We start from the raw sequence: 14547 nt of genomic DNA on the forward strand, positions 1-14547 counted from the left end.
CAGAGCCAGGAGTAACCCCTGAGCGTCAACAGGTATGGCCCCCCCAAAAAAATCCTATAGATACTAAGTTAGTGTAGTCAGTACTCAAACTTTGGCAGCCTTGCCTTTGTGGTCAGAATAAATACTTTGCCTGCCTCTGAAAGAAGATTTGAGGTACCCACAGAGGAAGGTTTGCTGAGTTATAGTTGGACTGCTGCCTTCCTACATGACTAAAGGGAGAGAGCTAACTTTGGGAATAGGAGGAGCAGGAGGTAGCAGAAGATAAGAAGTAGAGTATGAGTGAGAAGGAACAATGGTAAAGTGGACAGAGAAGGTACTCAAAGTAGGTCACCAGCAACCTCAGGCTCTACTGGGAGACTGTGAAAGGAACAACTTGACCTCAACCCAATACTGTCAGTAGACACTGGAGACCCTGGTGTGGGGAACTGGGATGGAAGCAGCAAAAAGGGTCAGATTAGCCTCTGAAAGCAAGGCCTGTCTTCAGCTGCAAAAGGAGGTGAACTTACAGTCAAGCTCGGGGTTGATGTGAGTTGATGGTCCTCTTTAGGCATGTCTTTTACAGTGCTCCCTATAATGGAAAGCTCTTTTTGCTGCCTCTGTGGCTTGTATTACACCACTGGCCAGTATTACTTTGACAGGACTCTGAACTTATCTTTGGATTCAGTAGCTTCCATTTGAACCCTGCCTCAAGTACTCACCTTGTGTTATTTCCATTCTGCAAAGGGGGAAGTAGAGGTACTCCTGAAGGGCCCTACTGTCACAGATTTCGACTTGTACACAGTCCCTGACATGTAGGGTTCTTGATCTGGCACTGCAGAGGCACATGCTAGCTCTTGAGTTCCCAGCAGCCTTTTGGAATTCCAGGTGCCTTAGCACAGAACACATTCCTCAAGTCAGGCCTGTTTGTCTGAGCCACCCCTGCCGTAGAAGCACCTTTGAGTACCTCCTTGCACCCAAGTGTGAAAGGCAAAGTTCAAGACTGCAATTTCAGGAATTCCCCTGGAAGCCCCGATCCACATTGCCCTGCCCCTGCTTCCCAAACATAGTCACACAGACTAAGAGTGTGTCTGTGTGTCTGACTGACTGTGTCATTATCATGCTACTGTCCCACTGCAGCCTATGAGCCACTCTAGAATTCAAGTAATTCTCTTTTACAGTTAGTGATCTCACCCATTGGTGCTTGGAGCTTATTCGTGGAATAAGTCATTTGGGTGACCGTATAATGTGCTGGTGATGGAACCAGGGTCTGCTTGTGTGCAGTGCAAATCCTTTATATCCTGTTCTATCTCTGTGGCCCTCAAGTTATATTTTTCAAAATACCATTCCTAAGGATGTCAGCTGTTTTGCGTTTTGCCTTTCTTAGTTATCAGACCTTAAAAAAAATAGAATGATAACAAATACACATGTAAAAGTAGCGAGACACTTTTATCCTTGGGGTGGAAGGCATGGCCATCTATGTATACTCTTCTAGGTGGCAATGAGATGCCAGTAGGAGTACAGATTGTGATCTGTACTCACGTCAGTTTGTAAGATGACAGCACTAAACCCTGATGGCACTGCTGCTTTCCTCAGGAGCATCAGGAAAGATGTGGGCATTTCCATCTGGGAAGAGGAGAGTCATCTGGCAGCCCCTTTATGTGTTCTGAATTCTGTACTCATTATGAGAAAGACTTTGTGTAATGGAGCCAAATGTGCAAGTGGAGACTGCAGGAAACAGAGAGGCATGCCCAGGGAGATAGATCCCTTGGAGATTAATTTTGAGGAGGCAGGAAGTAAGTCACTCTCAGCTGACACTCTCCAGGTATATTCACTTCTATGAACTGGCAGCAATGTTCACTGTGCAGAATTAATTCCAGCCCACTCTCAGGTGTGTATAACTTTCGCCTGTGGGCCTTGATTTCAGGATAGTAGCATAAACTACGTACGAGTTGTGATGCCTAAACATCTGTGTTCTCATTGTTAGAGTGGAAACAGAATTACAGAGTGCCCCCACATATTTGAGATGCCCAGCATTCCACTTTTAAGATTCGTTGGGGTTGACAACTCTCCCCATGAAGAGTAGGCAGCTGGTGCGGTGCTCATAGATGAGGAACAGGAATGGGCGGTCAGCAGTGAACCGGACTTGGGTGGACAATGGCATGAACCCCACTGTGGTCACTGCAGCAGCTTCTGTGCCCTCTTCATTCACAGTGATGGTACCTTGATGCTTGAACTGGTTTGGAGTAGAAAGGAAAGTTGTTAGAGCTCATCACTCAGAGAGAAAATAAAGGGGTTAAGGTCCTTGGTTTGCATGTGGCCAGCTCTGGTTCAATCATGAGAACCACATATGGTCCCCCAGTTACTGTCAGAACTAAGATATGAGCACCATCAGGTATGGCCCCCAATTTTTTTTCTTTTACTAAAGTGAATTACAAATCTTTCACAGTAATATTTTAGGTACATAGTGACCCAAATTTTTATTTTTAATTGCCAGGTTCCATGAGCTGGCACACAGAGGGAGAGAGGCTATAGTGAACTCTCATCTCAGGGAAAGGACTGAAAGATCACATGGAAGACACAGACTGAGGCAGAGAAACAGCGTAGAGGAGTGGCATCCTGTCTTATGTGACAAGTCTGAGCTCCATTCTCTTTTTTTTTTTTTTTTTTTTGGTTTTTGGGCCACACCCGTTTGACGCTCAGGGGTTACTCCTGGCTATGTGCTCAGAAATTGGCCCTGGCTTGGGGGGACCATATGGGACGCCGGGGGATCGAACCGCGGTCCTTCCTTGGCTAGCGCTTGCAAGGCAGACACCTTACCTCCAGCGCCACCTACCTGGCCCCCTGAGCTCCATTCTCATGCCACTTCCCAGTACTGTCAGATATAACTCAAATGGCCCTGTGTATCACTGGGCAAGTCCTGAGACCCCTGACCACTACTAAAGACAAAATATTTATCATAGCTGGTCAAAAGAACCCTTAAGGGACCGGAGAGATAGCATGGAGGCAAGTCATTTGCCTTGCATGCAGGTCAGTGGTTCCAATCCCAGCATTCCATACGGTCCCCGGAGCCTCACAGGAGCGATTTCTGAGCGTAGAGCCAGGAATAACCCCTGAGCGGCACTGGATGTGACCCCCAAAAAAACCCCTTCAGAATCTTGGTATCCATCATTCACAGCAGTTGTATAGTATATTAGTATGTATGGTGTTGCTATTTATATGAGTGTATATATACATATATATACATAAATATATCTATTTATGAGCAGTGTTTTCTATAATCACATTAACTTGGAAATACCCACAGAGTGATCTGAAAGCTAAGGCTTCAGGTCCCATTTCTCCTCCTTGTGCTCCAGGGGGCATTGACAAATGGTGAGGCTGCCCGCAGTCTTTAGAGTCCTGCTCTTTTCAGAAAATACTTGTTATCAGTTCAGCCTGCAGATAGTAGTGTCTCCTTTTGGGTTGTTTATTTTTTTAGTTTGGGGCCACACTTGTAGTGCTCAGGGGTTACTCCTGGCTCTGCACTCAGGGATCACGCCTGGTAGTACTCAGGACCATATGGGATGCTGGGGGTCAAACCTGGGTCAGATCAAGCCAAGGCAAATGCCCTGCCCGCTGTACTATCACTCTGGTCTCTCCTTTCATATTTAAAGTACTCTTGACAGACATGGAGTCCACATGTCAATGTTCAGAGGCTGCTCCCAACTCAGACCTCAGAAACCACTTCTAGTGGTGCTAAGGGACCATGCAGTGCTGAGGATAGAACCCAGACCTCCTTCATTGCTCCAGCTCTTTTGAGCTATATCTCCAGCCTCTCCTTCCACATGTAACAGCCTTTCACTATTTAGCTAGGAGAACTAAACTTTTTAAACGGGGCCAGTTCACTGTACCTCAAACCGTTGGAGGGCTGGACTACAGTTAAAAAAAAAAAACAACTTCCTGGGGCCTGGAGAGATAGCACAGTGGCGTTTGCCTTGCAAGCAGCCGATCCAGGGCCAAAGGTGGTTGGTTCGAATCCCGGTGTCCCATATGATCCCCCGTGCCTGCCAGGAGCTATTTCTGAGCAGACAGCCAGGAGTAACCCCTGAGCACCACCGGTGTGGCCCAAAAAAAAAAAAAAAAAAAAAAAAAAACAACTTCCTATGCACATGTCTTATTTTGAATTAAAAAAAATAACAACAACCACCAAGAACAAATACAATATTTAAAATGAAGAACAAGTAAAGTTAAATCAACAAACTTACCAGTATGTGGACCTGCATTTGGCGGTCCACAGTTTAAGGACTCTTGCCTGAGACTGAGAGGAGGGGATTCAGGAAGTATAGTGCGCATCCCACACATGCACACTGCGGGCCCAGGACAAGTCAACTGCTAAGCAGGACAGGGAGCACTCTAGCACGCTCGGGTGTCTCTGTCTACTTTGCTCAGGGAAGTGAGGTTTGTTCTTCCCTAACGACTCCCCTAAGTCCACCCTCCACAAAGTAGTTGGCACAGAGAGAAAAGACTTAGCGACCCCTGTGAGGCAGGCCAGACAGGAAGTGGACTTTGTGAAAGAAGGACCTGGGTAGTTGCAGAGTAAACAAAGGGAGAGGTTACCAGGTCAATGACGAGCCTCTGATCTGAAATCCCCGCCATGTCGCTGCTTCCGTCAAACAGGGACATGATTCCCATTGACTTCAGGGCCTTCACCATGTTATAGTTCTTCTCCAGTTTGAATTTAGGCAGGAGGACCTCTCGAGTCCTGATCAGAGAAGAGATGGGAGCCTCAGCTTTATTGAACAGTAATCAACATAAAAGAATTACGTTTCTGCTTCATCTTGTCTCCCCAACACACACATACACCCAGGTTGCATTGATCATAGAACGGACATATAGTATTGTTAAGTATGCTTTAGGGGTCAGAGAGATAGTACAAGGGTTAAGGCACTTGCCTTGCATATGACCTACACTGGTTTGATCCCACACTACATATGATTCCCCTAAGCCATTTTGGGCACAGAGCCAGGAGAAACCCTTGAGTACCCACCACCAGTTGTGACCCAGTATGGTCTCCCAACATGTTCCTGTTTGGGGAGACCATCCTATTATCACTTCAATTCCTTAACATTGAGGCATGATCACTGTTCTGGAGTTACTTTATTGATCATGATGATTGGTGCTGTCCTTCTGGTCCACAGTAGAACAGTTACTAAAATAATACTTATAGGGGTGTAGCAATACACTGTGAGGAGGGAATTTGCCTTGTATGTGGCTGACCTGGGGTTGATCTGCAGTATCCCATATTGTTAGGAATAATTCCTGAGTACAGAGCCAGGAGTAACCCCTGAGCATTGCCAGATATTGCCCAAAAATGGCCCCAAAATAAAACTAAGTTAAAATAATTCTTGATTAGATTCCTATATCAAATGTTTCTTAATTCTTGACACTATTTTGTTAACTTGGAGTTGAAGATTTGGTCATTCTTTTTTAAAAAGTATCCTTGTTGGGGGAGCCAGAGAGATAGCACAGCAGTAGGGTGTTTGCCTTGCACACGACCAGCACAGGACAGATGGTTATTCGAATCCTGGCATCCCATGGTCTCACATGCCTACCAGGGGTGATTTCTGATCACAGAACCAGGAGTAACCCCTGTGCACTGCTGGATGTGACCCAAAAATCCCCCCCAAAAAAAGTATCCTTGTTGGTCTGGAGCAATAGTACAGCAGATACTGCTCTAGCCTTAACATGGCCAACCTGGTTTTATCTCCAGCATCCTATATGGTCCCCTGAGCACCACCATGAGTGCAGAGCTAGGAATTCCTGAGCATTTCTGGGTATGAACCAAAACCAAAATATAAAGGTACCCTCCTCAGAACCAGAGAGAGAGAGCAGTGGGTAAAGTCCACCCAGCTTTGATTCCCAGCATCCCATGTGGTCCCCCAGGCACCTCCAGGGGTGAGCTCTGCATAAAAAGCCAGGGGTAAGCTGTGAGCACTATTAGCGTGGTCTAAACCCCCAAAATGAATAAATTAAGAAATAGTACCAGGACCCGGAGAGATAGCACTGCAGTGTTTGCCTTGCAAGCAGCCTATCCAGGACCAAAGGTGGTTGGTTCGAATCCCGGTGTCCCATATGGTCCCCAGTGCCTGCCAGGAGCTATTTCTGAGCTGACAGTCAGGAGTAACCCCTGAGCACCGCTGGGTGTGGCCCAGAAACCAAAAAAAAAAAAAAAGTACCAGACAATGCTACCCATTCTCAGGGCCTTTTTATCTCTCTTGCTCACTTGCTCCCTCTCACTCTATCTCTTTCTTTCCCCTCTTTTCCTCTTTCCCTCTTTTCTCTCCCTCTCTCCCTCACTCTTCTGGGATGGGGGTATACTCCAGCTAGGGATAAAGCGCTGTCAAACATGGTCCCTCTTTCCAAAAAGCTTGTATTCCATTGGGTAACTGCAGACCCACAGTTATAAAAAGGGGTAGAGGAGGAGGTATTTGGGTGGTCTAGTTGTCTGCCCATAGCTTAAAAATAAGGGGGCCCTCACAGTGTGGTCAGAATCCCTGAAGGGGGCACTGAGCGAAGACTGGTGGGAACGAGAGAAAGTTGGAAACACGGAGTAAGCTGTCAAGCTGAAGATGAGGGGAATGGAGAGAGGAGGGGAGAGCAGAGAAGCAGCTGGGGCTGTTCCTATGACCAGGCCAAGAAACTGGGCTAAATTCTATGGGTGGGTCTGCAAAGTTTCCGAGAAGAGGTGAGTCAGGTGGTGTTTAGGGAATGTTGGATTGACAGCCAGGCCAGGTGGACTGAGGAATGGAGTGGCCAGGCCAGACAGGCCTCCATTGCTCAATAACAGGTCATAGGCATTGAGGTTAGGTAGGAAAAAGGTACAGAGGAAAAATTTTGACAGAGTGATGATTAATTGGCTACCAGATAAATGTGTCTTCTCTTAGACTGCTCAGTTTGTTGAATTTCTTCATATTCTTACAAGAAAAACAAATTACTTTTTTTTTTGGGGGGTGGCTCACACCTGGCTGCCCTCAGGGGTTACTCTTGGCTCTATGCTCAGAAATCACCCCTGGCAGGCACGGGGACCATATGGGATGCCTGGATTGGAACTAATGACTTTCTGCATGAGAGGCAAACTCCTTACCTCCAGGCTATCTCTCCAGCCCCCAAAGATCACTTTTTATTATGAGTCTAGCTTCTATCCAGTAGATAAAAACATGACTTTGCCACCTCCAGGTGTACTAATGTAGTAATATTTATGACCTGTTATTTTCAACTATGGAGGGATAAACAGTAATAGGAAAACCAGGAATGATTTTAATTTAATGGATTAAGAGGCATGTTGGGGTGATAGTACAGTAGGTAGGGTGCTTGCCTTGCACATGGCAGACTTGGGTTGTATCCTCAGCATACCAAATGGTCCCCCAAGCACTGTCAGGAGTAAGTCAGGAGTAATCTCTGAGCATTGCTGGATTTGGCCCCAAAAAAAAAAAAGAGGCTTTTTTTTTTTTTTTTTGGTGGTGGTTTTTGGGTCACACCTGGCAGCGCTCAGGGGTTACTCCTGACTATATGCTCAGAAATCGCCCCTGGCAGGCACTGGGGACCATATGGGATGCCGGGATTTGAACCACCATCCTTCTGCATGTAAGGCAAAAGCCCTTCCTCCATGCCATCTCTCTGACAATGAAGCATGTTTTAAGTGAAGTAAGCCAGAAGAAGAAAAGACAAACACAGGATGTTCTCACTCATCTGGGGTATATAAAATAACATAATGAGGAAATGTAATATAGTAAAGGGGGGGATGCCTATATCACCCTTAACCCAGAGCTTAGGGAGAACAGAGAAGAAGAAATCAAGGCAGGAAGAAAGACGAGAAAAGGAAGTAATGGGGAACAGAGGTCAGGCTTTGGTTATATTGGTGATGTGGGAGAGTGATATACCTATAAATCCAAAGCACAGACTCGACAACACTGAAAACATGAAGTCTACAGTGCCATCAACAAACTTTGTAATGTGCCTGTCAGTGTGGCATGCGGGGTGTGAGAGATTGTGGGTGGGGAGTAGGGAACTAGGGGATGATAGAGCATGTGAACACTGGTGGAGAGGGTTGACACTGGTGGTAGAACTAGAGTCGAAACACAATCTACCTAAAACTCAGATATTAGTAGCTTTTGTAAATTAGGGGCCAGAGCGATGGCGCGCAGTGGTAGGGTGTTCGCCTTGCACGCTGCTGACCCAGGACGAGCCTAGGTTCGATCCCCGGCATCCCATGGTCCCCCAAGCCAGGGGCGATTTCTGAAGCCAGAGAGCCAGGAGTAACCCCTGAGCATCACCGGGTGTGGCCCAAAAAACAAAAAACAAAAATTTTGTTTTAATTATTTTTAAGATAACAAAAGAAGGAAGATGTTAGGATTCTTTGTTTAGGAAGGGGAAATTCTCCTGTATTCCAGGTGCGACAAGAATCACTCTCAGTAGTGTTTAAGGGTACTGGGAAAAAAAACCAGATTGGCCACATGCCAGGCAAGTGCCTTACCCACTGTGCTATCTCTCTGGCCCCATTCAATTTGGGTTTTTTTTTCCCCTTGCTTCATTTTTATTTAAGCACTGATTTGTAGTACCATTCATTGTACTATTTTAGACATACAGTGTTCAAGAACCATCAAAGCGTCAGCTTCAACCCAATGCCTCTGTCTCCTCCCACGCAGATCACTCCATTTTATTTTGCACAGTGGCCCTGGGAAATCTTGGAATTGTGGGTTGTTTTGGGTTTTTTTTTTTTTTTGGCCACACCCGGCGGTGCTCAGGGGTTACTCCTGGCTGTCTGCTCAGAAATAGCTCCTGGCAGGCACGGGGGACCATATGGGACACCAGGATTCGAACCAACCACCTTTGGTCCTGGATCGGCTGCTTGCAAGGCAAACGCCGCTGTGCTATCTCTCTGGGCCCGGAATTGTGTTTTTTTAAAGGATAACAAAACTAGGAATCAAAGTTCAAAGCAAGTTTGTGGCAGAGTGGCCATTGTTACCAAACTGCTCTAAGTCATCTGTTGTAACTCTGAAACTCAAGAGACCAGATATCTTTGTCACAGATGTTCTCTTGCCTCTGAGCAAGAAAGTTGAGCTAACTCAACAGAGTGGTTCTCAGCTGTTTACACAAGCTTTGTTGTTGTGTTTTTGGATATTTTTTGGATCACACCCAGTGGTACCCAGGGGTTACTCCTGTCTCTACACTCAGGAGCTACTCATGGAACTGTATGAGATGCCAGAGACCAAGCTCAGGTTGGCCCAAGGCAGGCACCTTGTCCACCAAGCTATCTCTCCAGTCCAGCTTTTTCCTTTTGTATTCTCTCTTTTTTCTTTTTTTCTTTCTGTTTTTGGGGCCACATCTTAGTGTTCTTAGGGCCTACTATTACCCAGGTTTTATTCCTGGCAGTGCTCAGGGGACTATATATTGCTGCTGGGGATTGAACCCAGGCCAGCTGCACGCAAGAAAAGTGCCTTCCCCATTCTACTATCTCCTGCCTCTTCCTTTCTCTTAAAGTGATCAATATGTGGAGCTACAGTTACAGTACAATGGTTAAGGCACTTGATAGTACAGTGGTTAAGGCACTTGCCTTGCATGTCCCTGACCCAGTTTTGATCCTCGGCATCCCATATAGTTCCCTGAGCACAGGAATAACCCCTGAGCACCTCCGGTGTGATCCAAAACAAAAACAAAACAAAACAAAACAAAATGATCAATGTGCTAATATTCTTAGTTTCACCCAGCTCACCAAATCAAAAGAACACAGTACCTGTTTGTCATGCTTTTCTGCCATCTCTCCACCACCTGGGGTGTCAGCTGTGTCTCAAGGGTTTTCATTCCAGAAAGTTTGTGTGGGACCACAATGAGCATGCTGATGCCCCCCACATACTCCAGCTGCAGGATATCACAGTCCAGCTCTTGGTCATTTGCTGCTAAGAAGTTCCCCTTGGTTTGCATCATGGGAACCTTGACCACTTCTTTTTCGTTCAGCCGGAAATTGTGCTTATGTGTCATTTCTACTGGGAATTTATTCACCCAAGACCCTGGAAAGTAACAAGAAAGGAACTTGTATTAAAAGGTTGCTGTAGGGACTAGAGTGATAGGACTAGAGTGATAGCATCAGATGCTTGCTTTGCTTGCAGCCTACCTTTGTTTGATCCCGGTACCCCATATAGTCCCTCAAGGCCTGCCCGGAGTGATCCCTAGCACAGTCAGGAGTAAGTCCTGTGCACCATTGGCTGTGGCAGCAAAACAAAAAGGAAATCTTGTTGGAAGTGGCCCTCACACATGAATGTGTGCCACAAATACCTTATACTGGGCCTGTAGTAAGATGTTGCATCTGGTTCAGGAACCACTTGCAAGGAAGGGTGGTAGTGGTAGATAGGTGAGGGACTGGAATGAATTCTATTTAGGTTCTTTTTGTTTTTGTTTTTGTTTTGGTTTTTGGGTAACACCCGGTGGCACTCAGGTTATTCCTGTCTCTGTGTTCAGAATTCGCCCCGGCAGGCTCTGGAACCATATGGGATGGCAGGACTTTAACCAGGGTCTGTCTAGGGTTGGCTGCGTGTGCAAGGCAAATGCCCTACCACTGTGTTATTGCTCTGGCCCCTCTATTTAGGTTCTGACACTATTTGTTGACCTTGCTGAGACACTGAATTTATCCTGACCTTCTCTTGATCATCTGTGAAGTCAGTAGCTTTGAGTTCCTATCAGCCCATTTAGGATGACAGATCAGATTGGTGATATGCTGCCACCTTAGATTTGGGTGCAACATTGTGGGTCAGGAATAAGCTCTCAGCTGCTAGTAAATAGTCATCATGATGGGTCTGGAAAGATAGCACAGTAGTAGGGCATTTGCCTTGCATGCAGCTGATTCAGGATGGACGGTGATTCGAATCCTGGCATCCCATATGTCCCCCAGGTCTGCCAGGAGTGATTTCTGAGCGCAGAGCCAGGAGTAACCCCTGAATGCCGTAGGGTATGCCCCCCCCAAATACATAAACAACAAAAAAATAGTTGTCATGATTGATCTTCAGCAGTTAAGAACTGGTAGTTCTTTAAACTCCTTTCCTGTAGTTCCTGTAGCACCTCTGTTTCTCTTAGCAACCCTATGAAGAGAGTTATTTGGAGGGCAGTCACACCTGCTCAGGGGTTACTCCTGAGTTCTGTGCTCAGAACTCCAGCCTCGGGAGTTATCCTGGCAGGCTCAGGGGACCATATGTGATGGCAGGGATCAAATCTGGGTCTGTCCTGGGTCAGCCACATACAAGGCAAACACCCTAATGCTTTGCTATTATTTTGGCCCTAGATTGCACTTTTAAAAGTTTCTGCTACTAGGTTCTCCTTTAAAAAGCATCCGTGGTGGGGCTGGAGAGGTGGCGCTACAGGTAAGGTAGCCTTGCAAGTGCTAGCCAAGGAAGGACCACAGTTCTATCCCCCGGCGTCCCATATGGTCCCCCCAAGCCAAGGGCGATTTCTGAGCGCTTAGCCAGGAGTAACCCCTGAGCATCAAAGAGGTATGGCCCAAAAAAACAAAAAAAGAAAAGAAAAAGCATTCGTGGTGGGACTTGGAGAGATAGCACACTTGGTAGAATGCTTGCGTTGTACACACAGCCAATTCAGGTCCAATCGCCATCACACCATATGGCCCCTTGAGCAACACTTAGGAGTATTTTCTAAGTGCAGAGTCAGAAGTTACCCTTGAGCATCACCAGGTGTATCCTCAAACAAAACAACAACAAAAAGACAAGGGCCAGACTTAAATAGCACAGTGGACAGAGCATTTGTCTTGTTGAACTGCGTTGGATCCTTGGCATCCCATATGGTCCCCCAAGCCTTCAAGAAATGACTTCTGAGTGCAAAGCCAGGAGTAATCACTGAGTGCTCTCAGGTGTGGCCTAACAACAACAACAAAGCAGATTAAACATGGGCCCTCGAAGAAGTACAGCTGGTAGGGCGTTTGCCTAGTGAGTGTGGAGATTGAGCTGTTATCAAGTAATGTTCATTCCTGATGGCTATCACCTTATCATGTTCTCTCCTGTATCTGAGATGACCTGTATCTTGGTTTTTGGGGTATCTTAGAACTAAAATGAAATTCTTGGCATTCAGTTTACATACTAAAAGTATTAGAAATAAAAAAGTTTTCTGGAAAATCCTCTGTATCTGGGGGAGGAAGTATGTGAAGGCGGTGAGCATGGTGGAAAGACGAGGTAGACTAGGAGTAACATAAGGACATTGGTCAAGGTCTTAAGTGTTCTGATGGTTGTGTGGAGGTACCTACATATTAAAAACAGTAATGCTGGGCCCGGAGAGATAGCACAGCGGCGTTTGCCTTGCAAGCAGCCGATCCAGGACCAAAGGTGGTTTGGTTCGAATCCTGGTGTCCCATATGGTCCCCCATGCCTGCCAGGAGCTATTTCTGAGCAGACAGCCAGGAGTAACCCCTGAGCAACGCCGGGTGTGGCCCAAAAACCAAAACAAACAAACAAAAAATAAAAACAGTAATGCTATAATAAACATTTTATCTAAACTATGATTTTTTTCCTGAGAAATGTGAAAAATTTTGGTTTTAAGTTTTTTGTAGGGCAGGGACCCCATTCCCAGCATTGCTAGATTCCTGGTTGTACACTCAAGGATTACTCTTGGGGGTATTAAGGAACCATATGGAATGCTAAGGATCAAGCCTAGGTCTTCCATGTGCAAGGCTGCTGTACTATTTCTCCAGCCCCAAAGGAATTTTTTTTTTCTGTTTTATTTCTTTGTTTGTTTGGGGGCTGGCAACTTACTCTTGGCTCTGTGCTCAAGGATCACTCCTGGTAGTCTCAGAAGATCATTTGAGGTACTAAAGATTTAACCTGGGTTGACAGCATACAGGACAAGCATCCTACCTGTTGTACTAACTCTTTGGTCCCAGCAAGCAACTACTTACCTTTAAAGTAGATGCAGTTTAAAATCATCATCTGAGTAGTGGGGTCTATATTTTCCAAAGCATCTTTTATGAGGCCTTTGGTGAGTTTCAGAATGTGGTTGTTGGCTTTGGATATGAAGGTAGGGTCTGAGAAGTCAGCCTCGTGAGCCTCAGCAAAGTAATACTCTTTTACTTTAGTTTTGAAGTCCTCCAGAATCGGAAATTGCTTCTGGACATAAAGGTCATTGACTGACCTTAGCGTGTACCCAAAATTCCTCCGGAAGAGTCGATGAGTCAACTTCCGGAAGAGATTGTGAATGGTCGTTATCTCATACTTGCTGCTTGCATTGACGAAGTCTTTAAAGTGCAGAACCGAGTGTACTTGTTCATGCGTCTCCCCCTGCAGACCCAAGGAGAGCATCCCCATGGCAGTAGAAATGCCCACAGGGGCTATGAAGATGTTGTCAAGAGTGTCGGTTTGCTCCTTGAGGGCCCGGTAGAGGCTGAAAGCAAACTTTGCGTTGAGGATGTTGAGCCTCTGGATCCTGCTCTTGCCATGGAAGAGCTGCAGGATATTTCCAGCACTGGCCTCTGAGTCTATTGGCACTTCGGCATCAATGATGTCGATGTAGTCATCGTCCTCACCGAATAACTTCTCCAGATCCAGATAATCCTCTTCTTCCTCACCCTCTGGAATCCAATCATTGGTGACTGTGTTTTCCTCATGGAAGTCCACTGGGAGAAGGGACATGCTCATGTTTTCCTTAGTCAACTGTTCCCACTGGGGATCCAAGGCTGTAGAATCTGTTCTGCCTTCTTCAGGCTGGGCCACCAGACCCTCGGGCCCACACAGACATATTAGAATGAGAGAAAAGAGGAGGGGTTGCAATGGACATTTCATTTTGGCCACGCTGGGGAGAAAGACAATGTAGGTGAGAAGCAGCGTAGGAGTTCCCTCAGTTCCCCACCCCATCCCTCTGCTTGATGCTCCAATGGCAAATTCCCTGTTGCTCTGTCCCAGGAAGATGCCCTCAGCATATGAGATAACAAATATCAAACCTATTTTCTGGGTTTCATTATCTTTGTTTTGTTTTGTTTTGTTTTTGTTTTTGGGCCACACCCGGTGACGCTCAGAGGTTACTCCTGGCTATACGCTCAGAAGTTGCTCCTGGCTTGGGGGACCATATGGGACACCGGGGGATCGAACTGCGGTCTGTCCAAGGCTAGCGCAGGCAAGGCAGGCACCTTACCTCTAGCGCCACCGCCCGGCCCCGGGTTTCATTATCTTTATTTAAAAGAATTGTACATCCATAAATTAGAATTCTATCTTTAGGGGCTGGAGAGATAGCATGGAGGTAGGGTGTTTGCCTTGCATGCAGAAGGATGGTGGTTCGAATCCCAGCATCCCATTTGGTCCCCTGAGCCTGCCAGGAGCGATTTCTGAGTGTAGAGCCAGGAGTAACTCTTGAGGGGGTGTGACCCCCCCAAAAGAAAACAAAAACAAAAAAAAGCTATCTTTAGATTTTTTTCAGAATTGTTATTGTCTGGAATGCTGGAGGTTCAGGATTCCTGGGAAAGGAGGAAATGTTTTATTCATTCACTAAACTTTATCTCCTGTCTCCAAACAACGTGGAAGGCAATACTAGCACAAATGAATT

The 14547-nt window shown here is 46.2% G+C and overlaps 2 protein-coding genes across 3 annotated transcripts in view; one reads left to right on the forward strand and one right to left on the reverse strand.

Annotated features, from left to right (window-relative positions):
- The window catches only part of PI4KA (phosphatidylinositol 4-kinase alpha), a 130809-nt gene that overhangs the window by 58499 nt on the left and 57763 nt on the right, over positions 1-14547 (forward strand). The window lies entirely within an intron of this gene.
- Positions 1407-13824, reverse strand: SERPIND1 (serpin family D member 1). Its single transcript, XM_049790687.1, has 4 exons — positions 12911-13824; positions 9752-10025; positions 4576-4720; positions 1407-2212 (listed from the first exon to the last, which is right to left on the reverse strand). Exons 1-4 carry the CDS (start codon positions 13788-13790, stop codon positions 2021-2023), a joined length of 1491 nt encoding a protein of 496 aa, XP_049646644.1. The 5' UTR covers positions 13791-13824; the 3' UTR covers positions 1407-2020.

Source organism: Suncus etruscus, chromosome 17 (assembly GCF_024139225.1).
Source record: "Suncus etruscus isolate mSunEtr1 chromosome 17, mSunEtr1.pri.cur, whole genome shotgun sequence".
NCBI lineage: Eukaryota > Metazoa > Chordata > Mammalia > Eulipotyphla > Soricidae > Suncus > Suncus etruscus.

Excerpts from the sequence above, each read along its gene's own strand:
- SERPIND1 (XM_049790687.1), bottom strand. The coding sequence starts at position 13,790 with ATGAAATGTCCATTGCAACCCCTCCTCTTTTCTCTCATTCTAATATGT. Across the intron at positions 10,026-12,910 it reads AAACTGCATCTACTTTAAAG|GGTCTTGGGTGAATAAATTC; the intron begins GTAAGTAGTTGC and ends GTTACTTTCCAG. Across the intron at positions 2,213-4,575 it reads AGAGGCTCGTCATTGACCTG|TTCAAGCATCAAGGTACCAT; the intron begins GTAACCTCTCCC and ends ACTCCAAACCAG.